The sequence below is a fragment of the Mastacembelus armatus genome, chromosome 14 (assembly GCF_900324485.2).
Source record: "Mastacembelus armatus chromosome 14, fMasArm1.2, whole genome shotgun sequence".
NCBI lineage: Eukaryota > Metazoa > Chordata > Actinopteri > Synbranchiformes > Mastacembelidae > Mastacembelus > Mastacembelus armatus.
In genome coordinates, this window is record NC_046646.1 from 21,709,528 (window position 1) to 21,734,888 (window position 25,361).

A 25,361-nucleotide genomic window follows, 5' to 3' on the forward strand; every position below is an offset into this window, starting at 1 on the left:
GGAATGAGGCAGCATGGTGGATGAGTGGTTAGCACCGTTGCCTGGCAGCAAGAAGGTCGTGGCTCCTTTCTGTGTGGAGTCTGCATGTTCTCCCTGTGCTTGTGTGGGTTTTCTCCAGGTACTCTGGTTTCCTCCCACAGTCCAAAAACATGTATGTCAGGTTGATTGGTGACTCTAAATTGCCCATAGGAGTGAGTGTGAGTGTGTGAGGTTGTTTGTCTCTATGTGGCCCTGTGATGGACTGGGGACCTGTCCAGGGTGGACCCCTGCCTTTCACCCAAAGAGAGCTGGGATAGGCTCCAGCAGATCCCTGGGACCCTGGTTAAGGACTGAGGGGGTACAGATAATGGATGGATGGATAAAGAGGAATGTCTGGAATCCCTGAGCATGGGAAACTAAGGGAATAATTACAATGGGAAATCTCCCATTTCCTCCCAGTCCTTCGGTTTTTGGCATCATCATATATATCAACAAACATTACCTGAATCAAGGCAAACACACCCTCATTTAATAGAAGCACTCGAAACACTGGACTGCTCTTCTTTTCATTTAAATTCATTCATTTTAAATCTGCTTTCTTAGTGCTGTGCTTTAAACTCCTGTTCTCCTTACAGTTACTTTTCTGTGTTTGCTTTTATTGCAGTGACCAAGCTTATTGGAGAAAATGAAACATATTAAATGCAAGTTGAAAGTATTGCTGCTAAAAGAAGAACTTATATTTTACTCTCCTATTGTATCACTTTCATCTTTATGTGGCATTTCTGACCATCCAGTAGCTCACTGCACTTTGGAATTAAAACCTCTCTCGAGTATAGGGTGTTTAAATGCAGGGGGAATCAATAATCCATAAAAGGGTAAATGATAATGCTGTGATCTTATCACTTTAATCCCTCAGTTTCCCTAATCTTCCCTCTTCACACAGAAAGCTGTAATAAATCTAAGAACTTTTTAATATAACTTTCCAGCCTTGACTGTTTTTACACTTTAATGGAATAATGTCGTTTGCTGTACGTCTCTGCAGCCTCCATGTCATATGCTGCGTGTGTTGCTTTAAGATGGTGGGGATGTTTCTTTTGACAGCAGCTTGTTAGCCTTCGTCAATAGACTGGGTGAAGTCTGGTAGCTACAAACAAATGAGCTTCTTAGTTAGTGAACTGGTCTGATCAACGGCCATTGATGGTCAACAAAACTAATGAACAGATTTGTGTTTGGAGTCCATATCTATATATATATATAGATATATATTACTAATACATATGTTACCGTAATTACAGCCAGGAGCACAAACATTTTCTGTAGTTTTTCAGCTTAACATTTTTTTTTACCGATATTAATAATGTTATTGAGCACAGTGCAGAATAAGGTGCACTGAAAAGTGAAATAAAAATGTAATGTAGGTTTTATCTCTCTGCCTCGATGTGACCTCTCTTTTTCTCCTCCTCTGTGTGTCCAATAAAACAACACCACAACATATACTCCTGCTTTCTCCAGCCATTAATTTTCAGGTGTAATTTCCTCTGCTGCAGTGGTCAGTCAGCAGGGATAAATCATTTTCAGTGACTATTTGTATAAATGTCCATTCCCTCCTTCCACAGTTAAGCTTTTTGAGGGTAACATTTTTGCATCAGCCCAAACATGGGCTACAGAAAGCCTCAATGTGGTCCCTTTAGGAAAAATGCATTTGACTATTTAGGGTCTTTAGGTCTTAAAAATCCTAAAGTATCCCCACGTCTCAGGGGGCAGTGATTCAGTTAGATCTGTGATAAGGGACTAGGAATAAAATAAACCAAATAGCTTGATAGTAATAATGCAAAGAGCCTGATAAATTATGGAATCCATTAGTTATTCTCAGCAGAATTTCATAGTCACCTGTGCTTTGACGTCATTCAGATGTTTTATCTTCCTTACCTCCTGCCCATCGCACTACCTGCCACAATCTGTCGTCCCACCTCAGCCTGTTTGCAGACTGATGTAAGACAGGTCAACCTGGGCCAGACGTTTAACACAGAGACCTGATCTCTTCATTCTGAGATTAGATATTTATCACACCAGTCTGGTCCCATCAGCTTGTTGCTGACCCGGCTCTGTGTTTGTTTACAGCTGTCTTAAAGCGCTGACCCTTTAGTCCTCAGCTGTCATGCATCAGACTGTTTTTGTTGGGCTTTTCTTCCCGTTCCTCTTAACCAGACTTAACTCATAGTTGCTCCCTTGACTGTTTTTCAAACCTTTCTGTCTCTTTGTGTTCTCACAAGCCTTTTCTGCCCTTTTCCTCTTACGTTATTCTGTCAGTCAGCTGTCTTCTTCTATTCTATATCCCTCCTACATCAAATGCATTCTGTCCATTGCTTTTTCTTCCTTTCTTTCATCTCTTGGCTGCCATATACTCTGAGCCTCTGTATATCACTCCCTCCTTTTTCCTCTCAGCACAGCTAAATGCAGTGGCTCTTTGGCCTGAAAGGGCACATCCTGCACGCTGAATGAATGGGCTTTCAGCAGCACTGAAAGAGATTTCTTCCATGACAGCCTTTATTTGACAGTATAATGTTTTCTCGTCTTATTGTCCCTATAAAATAAACCACCGTACCGTTGACCTTTGTCTTGCTCTGCACACTGGTGGTTCACTGAAGATGTGAGATACATTTTGGAGTCGATCAATCAGAGCTGAAGCAAAAGAAAACTGTAGTTTTATGTAGAACCTTTACATGTGTTACTGCAGAACAACTCACAGAAACATCTTCTGGGTTGGTAATAAATCAGGAATATTTATCCCTGTATCTGATTTGCCTTTCTGCTGCATTTGGGTCTGCAGTATCAAGACAGAAGAGTCCAGTTCGTTCAGTTCATTGCAGGTTGTTCGTTGTCATATATTATGTTAGTCATTTATCATCGGTGTGACGAGGAAGAGAAAGATGTTGGCAAAGAAAATAAAATCAGATTTTACATTTCATTTTGGAATGGAGAGCATCTGTCTTGTCGTGGTTAGTCTGTTATCTCCTAGGCCAAATTAAATGTATCTGCTTCAGAGCAGGACAGAGCTGAACAGCTGGTGTATTTTAAAAGTCATATAAATAGCTTGTCCAATCTAATTCATGAAAACAAGAGTGGACCTGCACCTGAACTGGGATGGATTGTCAGGTACAAAATCCACGAAGAACCTGAGAGCTCCATTGCATTGGTGGTTAGGTTCTTGTAATGTGTAGGCCATGAAATCAACTATTTTCCTACCAACTACAGCAGCTAATTTATCCTAATCTACATCTGCTCCAGTCATTTTTTCATTTACCACTAGAAAAACATTTGGTGGCTAATGTCCCAGTGAGTGGAGAGTAAATACTGGTGTCATTCTCTGCATGGCCACACACTGCTGGTTGAGCTTTAGCCAACAGCACATGATGTCTGTGTTCATGCATAAGTTAGGAATATATAGTGCAAATACATAACTCAGTGTTTCATTTGCTTTATTTCCTTTTCCCTCTAATATAATAACACTATGGATAACAGATGTGTCTGCTTGGCTTCTTAACACAAATCAATTCAGTAGGTTAACTAAAAAAATATGAGTTCATTTGAAACAGGTAAAACCTGAGCTCAGTTTTGCCAGAGGAGAGAACATTTGCTATATTTTCTTATTGTTTCCTGGCCTACCTGAAAGAGCTGACAGATGGCCTACGAGGCAGCCATTGCCACTGGAGAGCTCCTCTTTTCACCTCTAGGTTGATGGTTCAGTTCCCAACTGACCTGAAAACCCCTATGCCCCTTTAGAAGAATTCTCTGCCAGCCAGCTGTCTGCCCTGCACAGGGGAAATATGGTGAAATATGAATTATTACTGCTGGATTTAAATATTTGGCTGTTCGCCTCTATTTTCTAGTCTGGGATTTGATGTCGGGGTTTATCGCTCAGGGTCACAGATGCAGCTGCTCGTTCCAAGGTTGTTCTTCAGTGGATGATGCACTGAAAAACCCTGAAATATAAAAGAGAGAAATGAATAGAGCTGTAAACTTGCAAAGGGGATTTGACAGCTTAAAGTATTTTTTTAAAATATGATGTTACTCCCTTTAAGACATTCTTCCCTAAGCCTGTATACTATAAGGGCTTTAACTCTTGATTCCTCACTGACACACTAGTTTTCAGAAACAATAGGAAATATTTGGTGGGTCAAGAGCATCACTTTGAATTCAGTTGCTTTTACTCAAAATTGCTTTTACACAATTTTCAGTAGGACTCATTTGTCCTGCTTTTTCTAGCCTTGCATATTTGTTATACCTGTGTTATATCATCATGTTAAACACTTTAATATTTATCAGACTTTGAAGCAAATCACTATCAGGTCACATAATTGTCTTGCATGAACTAGATACCACAGTGAAAAACTTACAGTAATGCCAGGCCTGCAAACCACCTCGTCACGGTACACATTACTCTTCCATTATTCATTTCTAGGTCACATAATTGTGGGAACTGAAAATTCACATAGTCATTGGAGTTAAGCAAGTAAAGGCTTCAGGCAAATGAAATCCAATGTAAAATTATTTTATAATAATTCATAAGAAGTCATTTTTATAGATAACACATAAAAAGCTAAATAATTTTGTACATTGAGTTTTCTTCTTCCTTTCTTCCTGCTGCTGTTACTTATCACAGTGCTGTCTTTTCATTGTCTTTGCTCCAGGCCACAGAGAGTGAGCTGGGAGATGTCGACCTGTCAGGACTTCCAGAGGCAGCAGTGGACAGCGAGGAAGAAGAGGAGGAAGATGAGGACCTGGAAAGAGCTTCGGACACTCTTCTGGGTCGAGATCTGGTCCGAGAGTGTCTAGAAAAAGACCCGGCCGACCGCAATGACGACGACATCGGTCAGTCTTACACCCTGCTGCTATCAATCGTTTTCTGTCAGATGAAAAGGGGAATATTACTGTATATGCATGTCACATTCTTCCTTTAGCATATTTGAGGTTGCTGTTTTGGTCTCAGTGTTCATGAGACAGCGCCCTCACAGACACATCTATCATTTGGTAAGAAAACACTAGGGAAAAGGCATGCATCTCTCACAAAAAGACCCCTTAATATGGTTCCTATACACCAGTGGCCTTCCAGTGTCTATTTTCAAGCAGGCAATCAGAGAAGCAACCTCATTAGTAGGACCCAGTGGGGTCCTGGAAGAGAAGGTGACCACATCAGAGAGCTGAGAGAAGTAGTAAAGGCCCGTCCTGCTGCGTACCCGCTGGGAGCTGGCCTTCCCCACTGACCCGTTACACTCTCAGCTCATTCAGAGGAAAGACTGGTGGGGAGTTTAGGGGAAGGCGTCTAACCCTAGCTGCCCAGACTGAAATAATATAAGAAAGTTTTATAAAAAATAAATGCAGTTTTCTTCTTTTTTACTTTACCAGATGTGTTTGCTATCTAGAGACTCTAGAGAGGTGTCAATGGTTTTTCCCAATGGTTCTGGGACTGGGGGCCAGAACCCACATGGACCCATATAACCTGGGAGTTGTGAGATAGTTTTGAGGATAGTAAAGTGGAGTGGAAAAATTGGATTGCTAAATTGGATGTGAACTTTCCAACACACACCACCATCTGGTACTTTTAACTAAAACAGTAAGAATTACTTAAAATATGGTGACAGTTTGAGACCAAGGGCAAGAAGTGGAAGAAACAGGGTTGACGAGAGGAAATGTATGAGACGATAACAGCAGTGAAATGAAATGAAGCTGCAAAGCCAGGCTGCTTGGTTCGCAGGTTGGAGTTACGTCACTCTGTTCTCAATCACCGCGCAATCACCATGCAGCGGAGGTGGAGAGAGGATCAGCAGGGAGTGACCGGGATGTGAAGGTTTCTCAGTTGGCTTTAAAGCTGATGGTCCTTGGCTAAGAAATAGCCTGAGATATATAATCCTTTTATTTGTTCTTTTATGTATTTCGTTTATTTAGTTAGTATGTATTTGTTTTGCTGTATTTTTTTAGAATTTCCATTCTTTATGTCATAATGATGGTTGCAGTGATTTTTGAGGTTTCTTCATTTATGGGTTGCTTGATAAATATACAATAGATGAATGAATGTGATGAAAATGCTAATAAACACTACAATTCTTAACCATTTATATATATATATATATATATATATTTATTTATTTTTTTTCTATTTGAATTGACAGTAGCCCCGGTGGTGTGAGTAACGTTTGCTTGCAGAAGGGACCATTTAAAAGTCCATCGTTTGCTTCAACAATGCTGCTGCTTGTCAGTGGGGAGAAAAAAAAATCAATGATTGTTTTACCTGCACACGTCGTACATGCTCTTTCATGTTTCACAAGTACTTACATTTCTTTCTTCTCCTGAAAATGTGTTTTCTTCTTTCCCTTCTCTCTTCTTGTGCCAAATAGAGCAACTGCTGGAGTTCATGCACCAGCTGCCTGCCTTCGCCAACATGACCATGTCGGTGCGGAGGGACCTGTGTAGCGTCATGGTGTTTGAGGTGGTGGAGCAGGCCGGAACAGTCATATTGCACAACAGACAAGAGGTATGATTGATCTAATAACGCACACACAGAAATGTATAAACAGAACAACAGTGTGTAACAGTTCCAGTAAAAGAGCCTGAGACTGGAAGAGTTTTAAAATTTATGTTCTGAATCTGTGATATTTCTTATGCTGTGATTAAATATTTTTTGTTCATGACTTCTTTTATGCATGTTCCACTTGAATTAATCAGTATCAGGGAGGGTAATTATGATATGCAGAATATTCTTTGTTTTTTATTATATTAGTTTCAGTAAGACAATTACACTGAATTTCCTTAAAATTTAAATTACTGTTTATTTTTGTTCATACACAAACAAGATGTGATTCTGTTGGCTTGCTGATTCTTAACTGGGTCATTTTTCTGTCAATATATACATTTAGAAAATGTTCAATAAATCTTTCATTATCATATAAAATGCTGATGATACCCTGTAAATAACACACACAAGCACCGAGTGGGTATAACAGGCTCACATCTGTGTTCATGCTAATGTACAGAAAACAAAGAAAAGATATAGAAGCAACACAAAAATGCACACAACAGGATAAACGAGCACACACATGTTGACACACACGTCCTCACTAGCTTCAGTTCTGTTGAGAGCTAATTCATATACAGAAACTGGTATGTGCAAAGTCACTGCAGAGTAAGAGTCCTGTCAATCACTTGAGCTGCAACACAGCTAATTAATTAAGTTACATGCCTGAGAAACGGCACTCTGTCATGGCTGTTGGGTTACACACAGCAGCATTGGACCTGACAGGGTGATAAATGGCAGTGAACTGCCAGCCGCCAAACTCAGGAGGATGGGAGTCCACATTAGCAGGACAAAACCATACGAACACACACACGTTTGCAGCAACTGGCCCTGAACAGACAGTGTGCATTGCATGTGATTATGTGGTCCATACTGTCTGTGTTCGATAGTGGGCAGGTTTCCTTCACTATTGTTTTGAAGGTCAAAGAGATGCGTTTGGCTCCACTCAGAAGTGAATACAGGTCTGCTGAGTGGATGAGAAAGGGAGAGGAAAATAAAAAGTCTAAGAAGGACTAACAAGTAAAAACAGAGAAATGGAGAGGAAGGAACCAACGAGGGGCCTTGAGAGGGATGTTTCTTTAATTTAAAGAATATAATCTAGTTTATAATAGTTTACCTTCTTACCAGGCCTTTGTAAAGATACATGGTTTAAATTCATAACATATACTGTGTACTAATATAAACTAACTTATATAGAAGTTATATTTATGCAAATTTCATGAAAATATCCTCTTGACAACTTAATGGACAATATATTGGTTGATTATGTTTCCTCGTCCTGCTTATTGCCATTTTATTATTGCTGTGAAATTAGACTCACTGGGAGAAAGAGAAACTGACAGTGAGAGAATTGAGTCACTGAGAGAATTGGAAATTTGCTGGGTGAGAAACAAGGGAATGAAAAGGCAATGAGGAGGAAATAACAGTTGTAGTTGTGGAGGGAACGCAGGGCACTCGGGATGAATGGCTTATTACTGCCTGCCTCCTTTTCAAAAGCCACCACTAGAGACTAGAGTGCTTCACCATCATAACTCACAGAATGCACACTAAGCTCACAATACACTAACAGTCACTTAGTAAAATACAGCCACAAGAGTAGTTTCAACAATACATGGTGTTAAGCACACAAAGATGTCATGAATGTATATTATATTGATTTAGCTGTGGAAAAGAGCCTTAATGAGAGACACAAGCCAGCATTAGTAGTAATAGACCCCACAGACCAGAAGTTTAATGATTTTGATGGTGTGCACGTCTGCAGCTGGACCTCTGGTATGTTATTCTGAATGGGGCAGTGGAGATCAGCCACCCAGAGGGAAGAGCGGAGACTCTTTGTATGGGCAACAGTTTCGGGATCTCACCCTCACTCCACAAACAGTACATGCACGGAGAAGTTCGCACCAAAGGGGACGACTGCCAGGTAAAGGAGACTGATCAAGTCAGAGACGAAAGCGCTCAGTAGTTGTTGAACTGTATGCTACAAGAAGTCAGTGTGTTTTTACAGCTTAAATATATATATATGTTAACGAAGGGAGCGTCACAGCATGTTGTTGTTGTGCTGTATTTGGTGACTGATGTGGTTTTCTTAAAAAAGAACATCTTTTCTTGCACTAAGATTTGGCCCACTTCAGTGTGTGTCACAGTGCAGCTAGAACAGTGTGTTTTCTTTTTAGTCTTAGTCTGCTGGACCTTAATATGCAGAGTTTCCATCACAGAACAAGAATCACAAGCTCTTGTTTTCTATTTTTATTTTGGCCATGGAGCAGAGGTTTGCAGCCCCAACAAAATAACACATTTGAATTATATATATGATCATGTTTAACTTTCTTTTCACAGTAGCACCATTAGTTTCCTGCACAGCATAAAGACTGGGATGTAACGTTATTCAGTTCACAAATGTAAAAGAAACCTAACATGCGCTTGTTATTATAGCCTCTGTGTCCACACTGCCTAGTTCCTCCAGGCTACTGATCATTTCCTGTCGTCAGACACACAGGAAGTTGCAGAGGTACAGCTTAGCGAGCCAAATGCAGAAAGTGATGATTTAGTTGAGGCAGCTAGTAGAGTGCTGTAGAGTAGCGAAGAGTCATGTCTCGTTACTTTGTTTTCATTGTGATATAACTGGAAGTTATTGGGCTCCAGTGTCAAACTGTAGCAAAGAATGGCAAGTTGAGAGGATTTTGGATTTCCATGGATATTTATACTGAACCTTATTTAATCAAATTTAGTTAGTGGGAGAAATTGTGTTGTTGGATCTTCCTCCCTTCATCCATCCATCTGTTCCATGCCTCTCTCTGCCCACACTCATGCTTATTCTTTGTTATTGTCTGAGTACCCATCTGTGGTGCATAGCAGTATTGTGCTCTACTACAAGTTCACCCGCTGTCCCCATGTCGTCCTCGACCAGTTCGTCTGCATCGCCCAGGAAGACTACTGGCGTATCCTCAACCATGTGGAAAAGAACACGCACAAGGTGGAGGAGGAGGGGGAGATTGTGATGGTGAAGGAGCACCGAGAACTCGATCGCAGCGGAACCAGGAAGGGGCACATCGTCATCAAGGTTAGTGACTTTAAAGTGTTGTTAGATTTTAAGGAAGGTTTAAAGTCCAGAGTTAACGTTAAGCTGCATGCCACTGAGCTGTACATGTTTAATCTCACCTTAAACATGACTAATAGCTACCTTCTTACTGTGTTCTGCATACACTGAAATGCCTTGGAATGATTTGAGTACCACCTCATTATGAATCGACAATGTCCTCTCCTGAAGTATCTTGCAAAAACATCAATGCAGCTGCTCGGTTTTTTAGTTGATTTTATGGAGGGGCTGTTATCGCTATTAGTGTTTGCCCGAGCGTTTTCTTGTACACTACATCTCAGTGCACTCCAAGGCCTTTTGATCCTTTGCACCGAGCCTCTGAAGCAGCCAAGTATTGATCGGATAATGGGCCTGAATGATTCTCTTGGCTGCTGCTCCAAGAAAGGCTCCAAAACACATCCAGTGGAGATGAGTCAATTCACAAGTGTTAGCATTTCCGCTTCTGTTTTTGACTTTGTTCTTTTTGTGTCAGACAAAAGTGGATGACTTTCTAGTTTCTGTTCCCTGTCAGATGAATCTTTCCCCCAGAAGCCTCTGCTCTGGTATGATAAACAAACATGATGAAAACATGTAGGGAAGAGTTAATGTGCCCTGGACTTTGTGTATCTGTTACTGAGGAATTAAAAATACAGCAGACACAGAAACAATGTGGTCCCAGACTTCACATGTATTCACTCTTAAAGAAATTCACAGCAATGATAACAACAAAAACATGTGATTTTGTAGTAGAGCTGTTTTCTTTCTGTGCACGTACGTGTGTGTGTGTGTGTGTGTGTGTGTGTGTGTGTGTGTGCGCGTGCTGTAAGTCTGTTTTATTGATGGGTGAATGAGTTCAGTTCAATAGCTGCATCTTTACAGTTTTTATAGCCCTTGTCACATTTATGATTAATGTTGACATAATTAAATTCAAATTGATGTGTGCATGTGATCTTTTGCTTGCTCGCTTCAGTGTGTGTGTGTGTGTGTGTGTGTGTGAGGCTTTTGTGTGTGAATGTCTCTATAGATTATATTTGCCCTTGTGTCACTTCATGTCTATATGTGCATTCATGAGTGTTTACCATATGTTTTTCTCTTTGTGTCCGTATGCGTGTGTTTATTTTTCACCCCAGGGAACCCCAGAGCGTCTGATCATGCATCTGGTGGAGGAACCGTCTGTGGTGGACCCTACCTACATTGAAGACTTCCTGCTGACCTACAGGACCTTCCTGTCAAATCCCATGGAGGTCGGCAAGAAACTGCTGGAGTGGTTCCAGGTGGACAGTCTTCGGGACACGGTATGTGCATATGTGCGTGTGCGTGTGTGTGTGTGTGCTGGATATTAAGTTGTGATGGTTAAAGGAAGACCTAGGCTAGCACATGTTGCCGTAGGACAATGGGAGTGTCAATGAAATTATGAATATGCAATTTTGTTTGTGTGTCCATATCAGCAAGATTGTTTGACCGGGACAGTAAAGTTAAGGTGTTTCTATTTTAACTTTACAAGGTTTAAATAATATTTATACTCTTTTCTGCACTGTTGTTGATGTTTTATATCTATAACCATGTTGGTAGAAATTAATGCAATGTGATGCTTATATGCTGATCAATACAAATTCAGCCAGCTCAACAGTTCCTGAGCCCAGCAGCGATTTGTTCATGCCTGACACTCCCATTGTTCATAACTGCTTAGTCTTGTACTGTCAATATTCCTTGTGTGGTTGTCGTTCAGGCTTATATTCTTCAGCTCTGTTAAACAAGATCTAATCCTGTATAGATTGAATGCAGAGAAAGTAACAAATGTGGAAAGAGAGGAGAGATGATGGTGTGAGAAACCAAAGAGAGAGTGGAAAGTAGACACTGATTGATGCTGTGTGCTGATGTGTCGCCACATTGACCAATAAGACAGAATTAAGCCATTAACTAGTGGTTAAACATTTCCTCTACAGCTTTGCATATAGTCATTATTTACTGTAGCCTCTCTGCTGTGGTTAACGTGCTTATCTAGCTACTACAGAATTGTTTTAGAAAATGAAGACACAGAGATCTATAATTACTATAATTCCAGGTCCTTGTCCTGCAGTGTTTTTAAAAATAACTTGTGAAGCAACAATTTCTCCAAAGTACTCAACGTGCTTAAGGAACCGATGAGTGAAAGTAAATTCATTACAGGAACTCTGTGAACATAAGGGTAATTGTTGTGTCTGAGCCGAATAAAACTGGAACTGTGTCTTACAGGTAACGAGAATAGTGCTGCTATGGGTCAACAACCACTTCAATGATTTTGAAGGTGACCCAGCTATGACTCACTTCTTGGAGGACTTTGAGAAACATCTAGAAACTACAGTAAGATGTTTCTAGATGTTTAATGTTATCACATTTTATCAAATGTTATCACATTTTATTCTACTTTGTTCAGTGAGTATTTGCTCTGTTGTCTCCTCTACTCCAGTTAAAGCTTATTACTCTATTAACACTACTTTAAATTACAAGACAGCAGAAATTCCCCAGTAACAAACCTCCAGCATGTCTTGTGAAACTAGTTTCTCAAATCGAACAATTATTCACTTATCATTTATGTGCTTGTATAAAAGCAAAGCTGATTTCAAATCAGCTTTTAACATTTACCACAATTACATTTGCAAGTTGTTTTTCCATCCAGAACTACAAGGCACATCCAAAGCTAATTTAAATGGTTTTCCTGTCCCCGTCAGAAAATGAAGGGCCATTTGCGGCTGCTGAACATAGCGTGTGCAGCCAAGGCTAAGTGGAGACAGATCACCCTGCAGAAGGCGTCCAGGGAGTCTCCGCTCTATTTCAGCGTGCAGGGCGGCAGCGAGAGAGGATTCGGCATCTTCGTGGAGTCGGTGGAGGAAGGGAGCAAGGCTGCAGAGGCTGGACTCAAACGGGGAGATCAGGTGAGAGGATGAAATGGAACGTTATGTGGTATACTTCATGATATGATGCTTTTTTCAATTCATGCAGGCTCCTCTGTTACAGTACCTGTGGTAGTAAACAATGAGACAATGTAGAAGCCATAACATGTCAAGGGGGTGTTTATAGTCCACTGTGAATGGCAGTGGTACCTTATTCTAATCCAGGAAGTAGAGTGTTGCTGCATCCTACTGAGCTAGCCAGTAGTTTATAACATTTATGTGCATCTCTGGGTGGAAGTCAGTCCCTAATTAGACGGTTATAATGACACCCGTGACACTTCTCGGATGAATGTGGAGTTTACTGCAAACAACTACATAATTAAACATTTTACATGACAGCATATAGACATGATTCAACTAAATTACTGGATACAGTGGAAAAATAGGAAATGTTTAGAACAGTATTCGTCCAGAAAGATGTTTGCTCATGTGAGATGTCCAGTGTGAGTTAGGAGTGCAGCTCTTTGACCGCTGAGGTTTCAGGTTTATAGTATTGTGATTTCACTGGGCTTGTGGTCAGCACTCTTATTCTTAGCAGCTGGATAAGATGTGACAGCATGGTTTACTAGATGCACATGTGAGTACATGAAGAGTGTACATTGTGCTTTTAATCCACATGCACTAGACAAAGTAAAAATATATTTTAGGTTATTTAAGATGGCAGTTTTATTAAACTCTAACTGCGTCTTATAGTATCACTCCAAATTGAGCATAGATTTGTGTTTACTCAGCTATTATTAAAATGTCCCTGTTTGTGGTGAGTTCTAATGGCACACACAGGCCAGTAACACTGGTGTCCCTGCAGCTCCTCATCACTCATATTTTTATGGCAGAGTGGCTAATTGGAAGCTTCTCCTGAGCCTGGAGTTTAACAAATGGTACTTGTGTCAAGGACTATGTGCATGAGAAAGATTGTCTGGTCTGCTGAGGCAACAATAGCAAATCATGACACCAGGTATTCTTCATCACCTGTTGACTGCATCATTATGTACTTGGAGACTGGTCAGTATTTAGGGGTCAGAGAAAGCAGATCCAGATACAATAAGATAATCTGCTCTGAGCTCACATGACTTCAAAGTTTGGAGAACAACAAAACAACTTTGCTGCATATGTCAAACGTTGGCTCAGCTGGAAGTTAAAACTTCAACTGCAATAAAAAAAAATAAAACTTTAGAGCACATTCATTAGTATGCTCCCTAAATTCTGATATGCCTTGAGACACGCTATAAGAAACAGAACAGAATAAATGCATCAAACTACCAAGTTCTTATGGCTGTGGTTAAACTTAACATCTGTCTGGTGTGAAAGCTGTCATCATTGATTAGTCAGAATTACTACGTGATAACTGGGACTTTTTTGTTGTCTCTACTCTAGAGTTTGTCATTTCTTTTGTCAGTTAAAATTTGTGCATTATGCTGAGTGTGTCAGTGAGTAAGCAGGCCAGAGTAATTTTGATCAAAGACTCTTTACTCCTGACACTGGTGCAATCTTTTCTGACTTCCTGCTTTTTTTTTTAAAATATATTTTAGTGCGTGAAAAGTTTAATCTCTACTGAAGGCTGGCTAGTCATATTAGCCAATAGTCTTATTGCACCGCACACTTCCTTTTTCATGTTTTAACATTGCTCTGTCTTTACATTTAGTCTACTGTTTACAGATTTGCTGAGCATAGAGACTTAATGTCACGACAGCAAACCAGAAGCAGAGTCAGTTTCTTAAAGTCAAATGTTTTTTAACTCCAGACACGTCGCTGCACGTTGTGTGTCATTTACGGTTCAGTCGGTTTTGAGCCAGCCCTGATAGAACTTTTGCCATTACATTGTTCTTGTTTCAGATCATGGAGATCAATGGTCAGAACTTTGAGAACATCTCCTTCTCCAAAGCTGTTGACATCCTGAGAAATAACACACATCTCTCTCTCACAGTCAAAACCAACATATTTGGTGAGTGAAGTCACACATAGTCCATAGCACATAGTTCAGTGCATATCAGTGGTAATCATTTTGAGACGATAACCCGTCCCTCTACTCCTCTGCCCATCTAGTCTTCAAAGAGCTCCTGAGCAGGATCATGCATGAGAAGAAGAATGGCGGCCCTCACATTCCCAAAATCCAGGAGAAAAAGGGCAATCGCTTCTCCATCCCAGATCTTCCTGGAGACATGGAGTTCCCTACAGACCACAAGAGCACCAGGAAGATGAAGGCCAACACTGTGTCCGGAGGAAGAAACAAGATCAGGAAGATGCTGGAGAAGACCCGCTTCAGTATCCTGCCACCTAAACCGTTTAGGTAAGAGAATTTATATTAACACGACTGCCTGTATCACCACAGACAGGTTTCACTGGGAATAAAAATGTTCCAACCTAAATGTGTTTATGAATGATATCCATGCAAGACAGATGGGCAGTAAATGGTGAAATTAATATATTAAATAATAATATATTAATCCAAAGAGTCACTGCACATCAGAAAATGATTGGGAGGCACATTTCAGCCTTCTCTTGTGGCCTGTGCGAGCAGGAAGTGGAAGCATAATGGTTATCTACATTCTGCAAGTAACTATATAAGTAAGTCCGTCTAAAAATGTAGGGTTTATTTTTGTACTTTGTTACTTGCATTTCTTTAGGATGCAGTATTTATTCGACTCTTTCTACCTTCAGCTGCTGTAATGTAGATACTGTAGGCTCCAGTCAAGTGACAAAAAAATATGAGAGTCATCATCATCATCACCATCTCACCATTGTCACTGTCATCCATAACCAGCCATTGTACTTGCAGCATCTGGAGCAATTGACGTAATTGTGCAGATGGAGACTTGCATTCAATATTCCACCCGTGACGTGCTCATATAGACTTTATTTCATTTTATCATTTCATGCCTCTCCAGGCCTCATTAAACTCCATAGGGTGTCTGTACTGGAGTACAGGAGACGCTGTTCTCGCCCTGTTAATTACTGAGCTAACTCACTCGCTCTAAAGTCACACACACAGACACTATCAAGCATATCCATATCTCCTTATTTTCTTTTATTTACTTGATCAGTTTCCAGCTCTACAGTGATTTTGACCACAAAGCTACACAGTTTGCATGGAAACTGATTGTGCTCCGTCTCATCACACAATACGCTATCGCACGGCCATTGATGTGACTCATGCTCAGCTTCCATAAGTGCTCCCCTGCATTCTGTCTATTGCCCAAATAAAGATTCATTACTTTTTGTTTTGCTAGTTGGTACAGTTCAAACCACTCTTTGATTTAAAGCAAGTAACAGCAGATTAATGGGACTGGAGATGAGGTGGGGGATGTGGGTCAGTCTGGAGTCATTAGTGCCTGTTGTAGGCTGAAAATTTGAGGGGTGGCATTTTTGTAAAGGTGTCCTTTGGGTGTATGCATGTGTGTGCATCCATACAAAAGGGACGGGCTGTACTGAGGATAGTGTAATTTAAATACTCTGCCTATAGAGGTTTTAGAGCTGTTGTGCTATAGTAGATGTAAATAAAATCATTTGAAGGACACGTTCGTTCTCATAAGGACACGACCTGTGCCCACTGTTGCTATTGTACAGTCTCACTGCTGTCTTATAAAAAGGCAGCATTTTCAGTGCTTTGCTCACTTTACAAATATATTTCAAATGAAGGTTGACTTACAGCCAATTTGAAGTCCTATTCAAATACTTTAGCCCACCTGCCCAGTGTCAGTGTCTTCCTGTTCTTGGCTGACATTGTTCTAGGATTCACCTACTAAACCATGATGCATATCACAATAACTATTGAGTTTTCATTCAACATTCACCCCACAAGACGTTCACATTTTACTGTTTACTCTCTGCACTGCTGCTGCACTTCCACCTGCATGAAGAAATTATTAATCTGACAGTGTGAAACTAGAAGTAGCAGCACTGTCTTGTGTATTTGTTGGTGCAGCACATGCATCATTCCAGATCTTCTTGCTACTGAACATGTTGACAAATCCTCTCGTCTATTTTTGTGAATGAGGTTAAGCATTTGAGTTAGACGTCCTTGCTTATTCTGCAACTTCGTGTCACGTGTTGTGAAATTGGATTGGGACTTTTAAATTGCACCTCGTGTTTTTCGGTTCATTTATTTCAGCAAACCTGCCGGTGTGTATCCACACCTTAGCCGTTGTATATTCTACATGTTTGTTTCTGTTATTTTAAGTGTGTGTGTATGAAAAGCAAGGCCTGCTTGTCATACACACACGTTCTCACTGCTGAATCACCACAGAAGACCTCTGCTTCTGTTTTTTTTTTGTTTCTTTTTCTATGTCCCGCTCTTCATTGTCATTTTTTCTCCCGTTTGTCTCTGCTGCTTCAGGGGCCTGTTTGGGTAAGACCTTTTGCGTAACTCCCCATCCTCCAGCCATTTGATTCAATATCCATCAGAGTCCTGCAGAACACAGCAGGCAGCCATACTCTCATACACTCTCCAGCGCCGCCGACCTTCAGCCACATGGCCAGAGGACTGCATTTGTAGAGTTCATGCTAATTCCTTTAACGCATGAATCCCAAAATCTTTTCTACAGAGTCAAGATGTTTCTCCTCTTCGCTTTCACACTCAAACTCAAAATTTATGTTCTCCATTTCTTTCTAGACTAAGCCTGAGAAGATCTTTTTATTGCAGTGTTAAATAGTGGAGTGGAGTGTTAGGGCTGCAGATGGTTTTGGTTTCTTGGTGTTAAACTTTAAGCACACCTGGTGTCTAAGCAAATCAGATGAATGCCTGAATGCATACACTCATAAACAATAGTGGAGTTTAACTTGCTACACATGCATTTCTTCAGTGAACGAACACATCTTAAAAACATCACAGTACTGAACTCTGATATTTGTGGTTTAGGTTTCAGATATATTGCTGCTTGATATCATTAAGTATCATCTGGTCCTTGTAATAGGAGTCAAGCACTGACACTCTAGGCTTATTTGAGTCCCATGCCCTCTGAAATCAGCCTCAATTTTACGATTATCCTCTTTCTAAATCTCTTTTGTCTGTCTCGTCCTTTTTGTCACACTCCAAGTTATTAATCCTCCTAATGCTCCTATTTCTCTTTGTTCTTCTCTTCTTTGGATACCCATGTCTGATTTTACCATAATTCTATTCTTTCATTATTTCCTCTCCTGTCTTCTCTTTCTTGTCGGTGCAGCATCAAACGACCAGGGACTCAAAGATTAAAAGGGCTTTGCTACAGAGGCACACAGCTGATTACATACTCTATGGACACACACACCTTCAGGAAAAGCTACAATTAGTATGCAGACAGGAAAGGATAAACTGTTTATCTCAGATAATTGATTTCCAGACTCTCAGCAATACATTCATTCAAACTAAACATATATTTAAGATCAATAAATCATCACAATATTCAAATGGAATTTCTTTTTTGTGTTCAAAGCTTATTTTCAGTGTGAAACTTTATTGCTACGGTTTATTGCAGGTTTTGTGTAAACTCCAAAAGCAGCTACAGCTGTGTAAGAAGGTGTTATCCAACCTTCAGCCCACATTTATCATTTAAGACAGAATATTCAAAACCACAACACCCAGCCTCTCTGTGGGCTTGCCTCAAAAGACTTGCCATTTCCTTCACATGTATGCAGATTCAGGCATTGTAATCAGGCTATTAATGCAAAGGTTGACGTTTACACATCCCTGAGCCGTGCTGAGAAGCCAGGTAAAAAGGTGCTTGTCTCTCAAGTCCAGTTTAGCCTCATACTGTGGCCGACAGCTACACGTACAAAGACAAGAGGGCTAGATGCAAACACACCGATGTGTTCAGAAGCTACGAACAGGGACACAAAAGTACAAATAAAACTGCTCTCAAAGACTCAGGACATTTCATATGTGCTCCTGTTTGCAGTGTTTGTCCGTTATCTTGTGTACACTAGTCTCATAGTGTTGTGTGTGCGTGTGCGTGTGTGTGTGTGTGTGTTTGGTCAACCTGTGTCTGTATCTCTATCTGTGAATGCTCCTTATCAGTTCCTGCCATTCATGAAACTGCTTCATGGATGAATTTCCGCTGTGTCACTGGTGCATATTAAAAGACAAATATAGTGATACTGATACATTGCGTTGTCATTCTGCAAGAGTAGACATTTGGATTAAATCTCCTGATATTTTATAATATATTCTCAAGATGCCTGTGCTTAAAACCCACACCAAGAAAAAAAAAATATTCAGGCATATTTTTTGAAAAATGTCTACTGCTGCAAAATAACAGCCTAAAATTAATTTTTGATGGAGAAAATTAAATTTTGTTGTTCTCTTTTTCACTTTCTCTCTCATAATATCAAATTCTTTTCTTTTAATACCCCCCTCCTACCTCCCGTCCCCTGTGTTTTCTCACCCCTCGTCTTTTTACCTTCCCTGCTTTCGCTCTTTCTTCTGTAGTGACGGTGGCATGGGTCAGTCTCAAGACGACAGCATCGTGGGCACCAAGCAGTGTCGGCACAGCGTGGCCATCATGCCCATCCCCAGCAACCTGTCGTCCAGCAGCCCCGACCTGCTGCAGCCCGCCAGCAGCGTCCTTGACTTCTCCAACCCCGCAGGTATGGAAACAAAGTTAATTCACTGAAGAGAGAGGATTATTCTTTTCCCTCAGTTGTTCATGGCATCAGCCTCACTGAGCCTGTTTGGTCTCAGTCAAACAAACCAGCACTTCTCTCCTGAAGCTGGTTGTCACACTTGACTTCAGACCTTGTCCTCATTCAGCGGTAAAAGCCACTTATGTGGTGAAGGACTCCAGTGCTCAGTGAGTGCAGAGACGTTGTACAGACAATATTTCACCCTGAAAATAATAATGACATGAAACAGCAATATGAGAAGTGTTTCAGTCATTTCATAGACAAGCTCCATCTCTCCTCTTTTGTCTTCGTCACTACTCCTCAAAAAGACATATTTTCACTTATAGTGACAAAGCATAGGTACACACACATATTCACAACACACACAAACACAATTCCTGGGACTTTTTTTTTTTTTGTGAGCGTGTGACCAGAATTAACCTCCTGGACTATAAGACTTATTTATTCTTGTTGGAGCACTTGGTTTTTGTGTGCATCTGGCTGTCTGTGTGTGTGTGTGTGTGTGTGTGTGTGTGTGTGTGTGTGTGTGTGTGTGTGTGTGTGTGTGTGTGTGTGTCTCTGTGTGTCTCTGTGTGTCTCTGTGTGTGTCTCTGTGTGTCTCTGTGTGTGTCTGTGTCTGTGTTTGCTCTAATGGGAATGAAAAATTGAGAAGGGGAGAACAAGAAAGAGAACATGGGAAAGGTGAAAGAGAGCGAGAGGTTAAATATAGTCCTGATTTATTTCACCAGCCATTTGTCAGTGAGCTACACACACTCACACACAAACACACACCTGCACATAGATCCTTAGTTTGTAGATCTATACATCACATGTGGTCCTGTAGTAGCTGGGTCTCATTAAACATCCACCATTAGATCAGGTTTCCTTCAGTTCCCTACCCTTCCATTAGATTAAATAGCCTGCTCAAACAAAGCCTTATGCAGATGTTCTGCAGGGTTTGTAATGTCTCCACGGTGCTTCCAGTAACTATATTAGCATCAGGATCAGAAGAAAATCAGATGAATCGATATCACATTTGTCACACTATGGTCAATACTGAGGAATATGTTTCTCCTAAAATTATGTCTTAGTCTTTAGATGCTATTTAGGTTGAATAAAAAAGTTTAAAAATTCTTTAGTTCTTCTTCTTATCTAGTGTGTTTTCATGATTCATTTTTGGGTCTATTAAACATTAGACAATGCCCATCACAACACTGTACAACCCACAGCGACTCATCAAGTTAATTGTTTTTCCCAACCAGCAATACAAAATCCAGAAATCTCCTATAATGCGGCAGATTCTCACATTTGAGGCTTTTTGTTGTTTGACAGATCAGTTCATCCACTTCATTGATCGAGCTCAGCTTTCTCCGTTTGTGTCTGTCTTGCTGTGACTAAAGCTGCTTTATTAAGTCCACTGGTCTTCCCTCCATTTTCTCTTCTGTCATGATGTTTCCAACCATGATATCTATTTGTCCTCCGCCCACACACTCTCTTACTCTCATATTCACTGTGTTTTCTCTTTCTCTTCTCTGCTTGTCAAGCCCTGGGACTGTACTGTAAGTATGAATACCTTCAGTGCCTTTGTTAGCTTGTGCTTCAGTTAATCTTCCTTCCAGATTCTCTGCATCTTTAACTTTCTTTCCGTTGATTCGTTTACGTTTTTTCCATCCTCTGTCTTCACACCCCTGCATCTATGAACTGTGATGCCCCTGTGGTGTGTTTGTACTTATTCCACTCGTACATTTGTTCTTTTTGAGAATGATTATGAGCGGAGGTTTGTTTACTTTTACTTTCGCGTTTACTTTTTACTTTTCGGATGTTTCCTTGGTGTTGAAGTAATTTTATTTGGCATTGTCACTTAAATACATTGACAGTTTATTTAAACAGCCCACAGTTCCTAAAAGTTGATTATATCATGTAGAGTATTCATCAGTGTAAGAAGCTGAGTTGTTAGGAATAAATAAGTAAATATTGGGGGCGCCTTGGTGACTTAAGGGCTAAGATGTTGACCACAAGCTCTAACATGTAGTTCAAATCCTGCTGGACTCTTTCTCTCTCATTTTCTGTCCCCACTGTCATAATCTAATAAAGGCCAAGGCAGAGAAATAGGGAAATACTGGAGAATGACCAAAAGCTGTGAAAGTGAAAATTACCGCCTGCACGACAAAGAAATTCCATGAAGTTGCATTTGGTGATGAAATCCAGTGTGATCAACATGGAGATTGTGGTTTATTCACAACATGAGCACATGGAAGACAGACACCATGTTCTGGCATGTAGGTTCATGTTTATGCTGCTCGGCTCCTTCAGCAAGATTAAACTGCTCATGTTATATTGATCACAGGGTTTGACAAATAGAGGCAAAAGCAATGTGAAGGTCATAATACTCAGACTTATTAATGCTTATTAATATGATAAAGATTAATTGAGACACATCTTTGGCCGATAGTCTTTTTGTGGTATTTCCACTCCACTGTCCTCTGAGCGCCCTGAGCCATCATGCCCTGTGCTCCTGTGCTGCGGCTGCTTTACCATGTGATTTATACCTTCCACCTGCATGATGGAGTGACTGGGAAATGCTTTGGCAAATACTAGAAGAGAGGAGGAGGATGCTGAGGCTTGTGGGAAGTGTGAGGCCTCTTTTAGTGCTGCGTTTGCAAAAACGCAGCACTGGACTTATATTGCCTGTGTAGAAATCATCTTTGGCTTCAGATTAGAAATAAATTCTCTGGTGTGGATGAAAATAAATGAAACCTTATTAAAGATGATAATTGATTGGATGTTTGGCGAGGTGGGCAGCTATCGTCCCCCTGTGTGCAGGTCAGGTCGCAACTCATCCAGAGGATTAAACATGATTAGGTCCCCCGGACACGACAGCCAGCCATTTAGCCAAGAGCTTCCCACGCTCTAATCACAAATCACAGCTAATGAGACACAAAACATTAGGTCCCACTCTGCCCACCCTCACCACCTTGCTGCACATAAACAGAGATGAGCTGTGCTATTGCAGCAAAGCAGAAAACAGGGATGGAAAGCTGCGTACTTCTAATCCTGATGCCATCTTTCTGTTTTTGATTCTAATAATCAGTGTTTCTGTACATATCTCATTCTGTAAAAGTAAAATGTTCAGTCAGCTTAAGTGCGTATGTCAAGTGTTTGAAATCAATAAGCTCACAGCTCACAGTCCATAAAGAGGTCATTCATCACCAAGAAAGGCTGCCAGCATCAAAACATCAATATGTGCGTATTATAGGAACCAGTAACTAAAAACTACAACAAAGCTGAGTAAAAATCTGTCGTTCCACAAAGCACAAAAACATCTAGATGCTTGTTGTCAAATGGAGCGAAGCAATAAGTTGATGAAAGACTACAATTATATGTCTAAGATACACATATAATAGTGATATTATATGTGTATCTTGTTTTATACTATTTTGTGATACTATTTTCCTCTTAAAAATCCTCACTTTCATTCATACATCAGAGATACGTACAATCCTCTATGCAGCATCTGATTTTCAGCAGTCATTCTAACCTTATTGTTATTGGATTCGCTTTCAGCAATTTGTTTCTGCTTATTGTGCTGCTGCTGTAATGGTGATTATAAAGGTGCCACAGCTAGAGCCGTTTAAACGCACACACACCTAAAGACCCACACACTCGCCGACATGTCAGAAATCCATGTTAATAAGAGTGAAGGTAATGACGTTGTGTCTGTCATCAGTCATACCTTTTCTTTTTTCCAGGTGCCATCTCTTCTTCTTTTATTTTCTTCCATCCAGTTTACATGATTGAACTAAACTGCATGGAAAACACACACACACACACACACACACACACACACGTTGTGGCTGTGTGACAGCTTCATCTGGTTTGTCGAACTCCTTGTGCACTTGTCACCATGCAGTGTTCGTAACTCTTTCCTTTAAAGCTCTTTGGTTGCCTGTGGTTAATGGGCCGTACCCTCTTACTCAAACACAGGGATCTTTAATGCACTATTTCACCCGGGAGCACATTTTCATTACTTTATATGCGTTGCACCGTGTGTGTCGTGTGTATCTGCTGTCCCAGGAAACAAAACACTAGTCCTGTCTAACATTCAAACCTTTATTTTGGCCTCTTGCCATTGATTATTGCTTTACATCACTTAAACACAATATGTCTGTTAATAAAAAGGACTCAGTGTGGGAAATGATGTGGTTTTATTGTTTTTATGAATTATTCATTTTTGGACTCGTAGCTTTAAGTAGTATATTACTTAATACGGTTGAGTAAATTATTTTGGTTTAAATAATTGATTACTGAATAAAGATGATGTGCTTTAACTTTTTCTGATGTTCATTTTAAATTTAGTTTATTGTAACACTGGAACCTGTTGCGTCTTTGACCCTCTGTTCATTTAGTTGTACATCACAACGCTTTAGTAGGAGAATTTTCAGTCGAAGACACGTGACATCCCATAATAATGAAGAAATCAAATATCCTAATTACACCTTCACAGGCTTCTTGCCTTTACTGAGACATCCCATGTTTCATAATGATTACACTATTGGCACATACAGAGAGAGTTCATTTAAAATTTCATTTCAATGCTGCTGTGAGGCTTCATTTGTTTATGGTTTTTGTTTGTTTTATTGCATTGTTGGCATTTTCCCTTCTCATATCACAACCATCAACTCATCCAGCCCTAATTAGCTGCTTACGGCTCTCCCCTTTACTTTCTCTTCCGCTCTCAGACATCCCAGACCAGGTGATTCGGGTGTTCAAGGCCGACCAGCAAAGCTGCTACATCATCATCAGTAAGGACACTACAGCCAAGGATGTGGTCGCACACACTGTCAATGAGTTTGGCCTCCTTGCAGCACCTGAGACCTACTCCCTGTGTGAGGTATCAGTCAGTCCTGAGGGAGTCATAAAGCAGCGGCGTCTGCCTGACCAGCTCTCCAAACTGGCTGATCGGATTCAGCTCAACGGCAGGTATGAAGAGCTGCACTGGTGTCAGATGTTATATTTTAGAAAATCTCACACTTTAAGGATGATCAGACTGTTTTGTAAGATACTCGTGCCTTAACCTTAGATAGCGTTTATCAGTAGCTCTTCCTCCAAATGTTTCTGTCTTTGTAAGTCAAAGTACACAAATAGACATATAACTACCCACGGTGTTTTGAATCTAAAGACATGGGAGTCTTCTTTCTTCTCTCCACACAAGGCGACACAGTGAGCTTTATTCAGTAAATCAATTTCTAGCCCTGCACTGTGCAAGAACTTTAATTTGCAAAATTCTTAATTATTTACTGAGTAAACTGCTCAAATAAAGACCAGCAGGGCTCCAAGTCCTGAGGAGCAGGATTCTGAACCACTGTTCTAGTTGAGTGGAATAATAAATCCGGTGGTACTGCAAGTTAAAGTGCAGGGAAACATTAGTTGTTTATATTCTGAGTAGTAATAAACAAGCTGCAGTTTCTCCTGTGAAGAAAATAAACAAAAACTTTCAGGTTATAGATGACATCATCTTTGCCAGAATCAAATCTCCCAATTTGTTGCATTTCACGCTGTCTTCCTGATCCCACACACTTTGTCTTGTAAGATGAAAGTTTCCAGGACGTGAGGGATAATTGGACAGAGGCCATGAAGTCTGCTTTAAAACAACTTCCCTGTAGGTTTTTCACAGTTTTCTCCCTCTCCCCTCATCTCCTGTGGCCCCTCATCAGTCCCCTCCCAACTAGGTTAGCATGAATATTTCATCCTCTGTCAGGGGTGGAGACCTCGGCCGACATCACAGCACCTCTGGAATTATTCATGCACACACAGGCATAGATGTCCATACAGATAGTCACCTCCATAATACACAATCAATTCATCTGACAGTATTACAATACATACAAATAAACATGCACACAATGTGTGTACACACACAATTTGGCTTTGATGAATGGCTGAGCTGCACAGAAATAATAGTCTTAATGTGAGATATTTGTAGAGAATATTTGGTTTAGCTGTAGCAGCAGCGTATAGATGCTGCTTTACTATATATTTCTCTTCTTTTTTATATACGTCCTGTGTTCATTTTTATTTAAAATAAAGTATAGTTTATCCTGACATACTTCCATGCTGTCATGTTTGGCAGTAATTGCATATATGCATATATGCAGTGTGCACATGCGGTAAGCACACTTAGCATTTGATGTCTTCATCAGCAGCAGTAGGGAATCTTTCTTTGTTTCTC

The 25,361-nt window shown here is 40.4% G+C and overlaps 1 protein-coding gene across 4 annotated transcripts in view; it reads left to right on the top strand.

The window, feature by feature from the left end:
* Positions 1 to 25,361, top strand: part of rapgef6 (Rap guanine nucleotide exchange factor (GEF) 6) — a 117,338-nt gene that overhangs the window by 74,772 nt on the left and 17,205 nt on the right. For all 4 annotated transcript variants that reach the window (XM_026328026.2, XM_026328027.2, XM_026328024.2 and 1 more), the window contains 11 exons: positions 4,671 to 4,851; positions 6,375 to 6,511; positions 8,313 to 8,471; positions 9,459 to 9,611; positions 10,757 to 10,921; positions 11,862 to 11,969; positions 12,338 to 12,541; positions 14,393 to 14,501; positions 14,603 to 14,846; positions 18,960 to 19,117; positions 23,872 to 24,112. In XM_026328026.2, the coding sequence (XP_026183811.1) occupies positions 4,671 to 4,851; positions 6,375 to 6,511; positions 8,313 to 8,471; positions 9,459 to 9,611; positions 10,757 to 10,921; positions 11,862 to 11,969; positions 12,338 to 12,541; positions 14,393 to 14,501; positions 14,603 to 14,846; positions 18,960 to 19,117; positions 23,872 to 24,112 (1,859 nt within the window). The remainder of the gene's footprint in view (positions 1 to 4,670; positions 4,852 to 6,374; positions 6,512 to 8,312; positions 8,472 to 9,458; positions 9,612 to 10,756; positions 10,922 to 11,861; positions 11,970 to 12,337; positions 12,542 to 14,392; positions 14,502 to 14,602; positions 14,847 to 18,959; positions 19,118 to 23,871; positions 24,113 to 25,361) is intronic.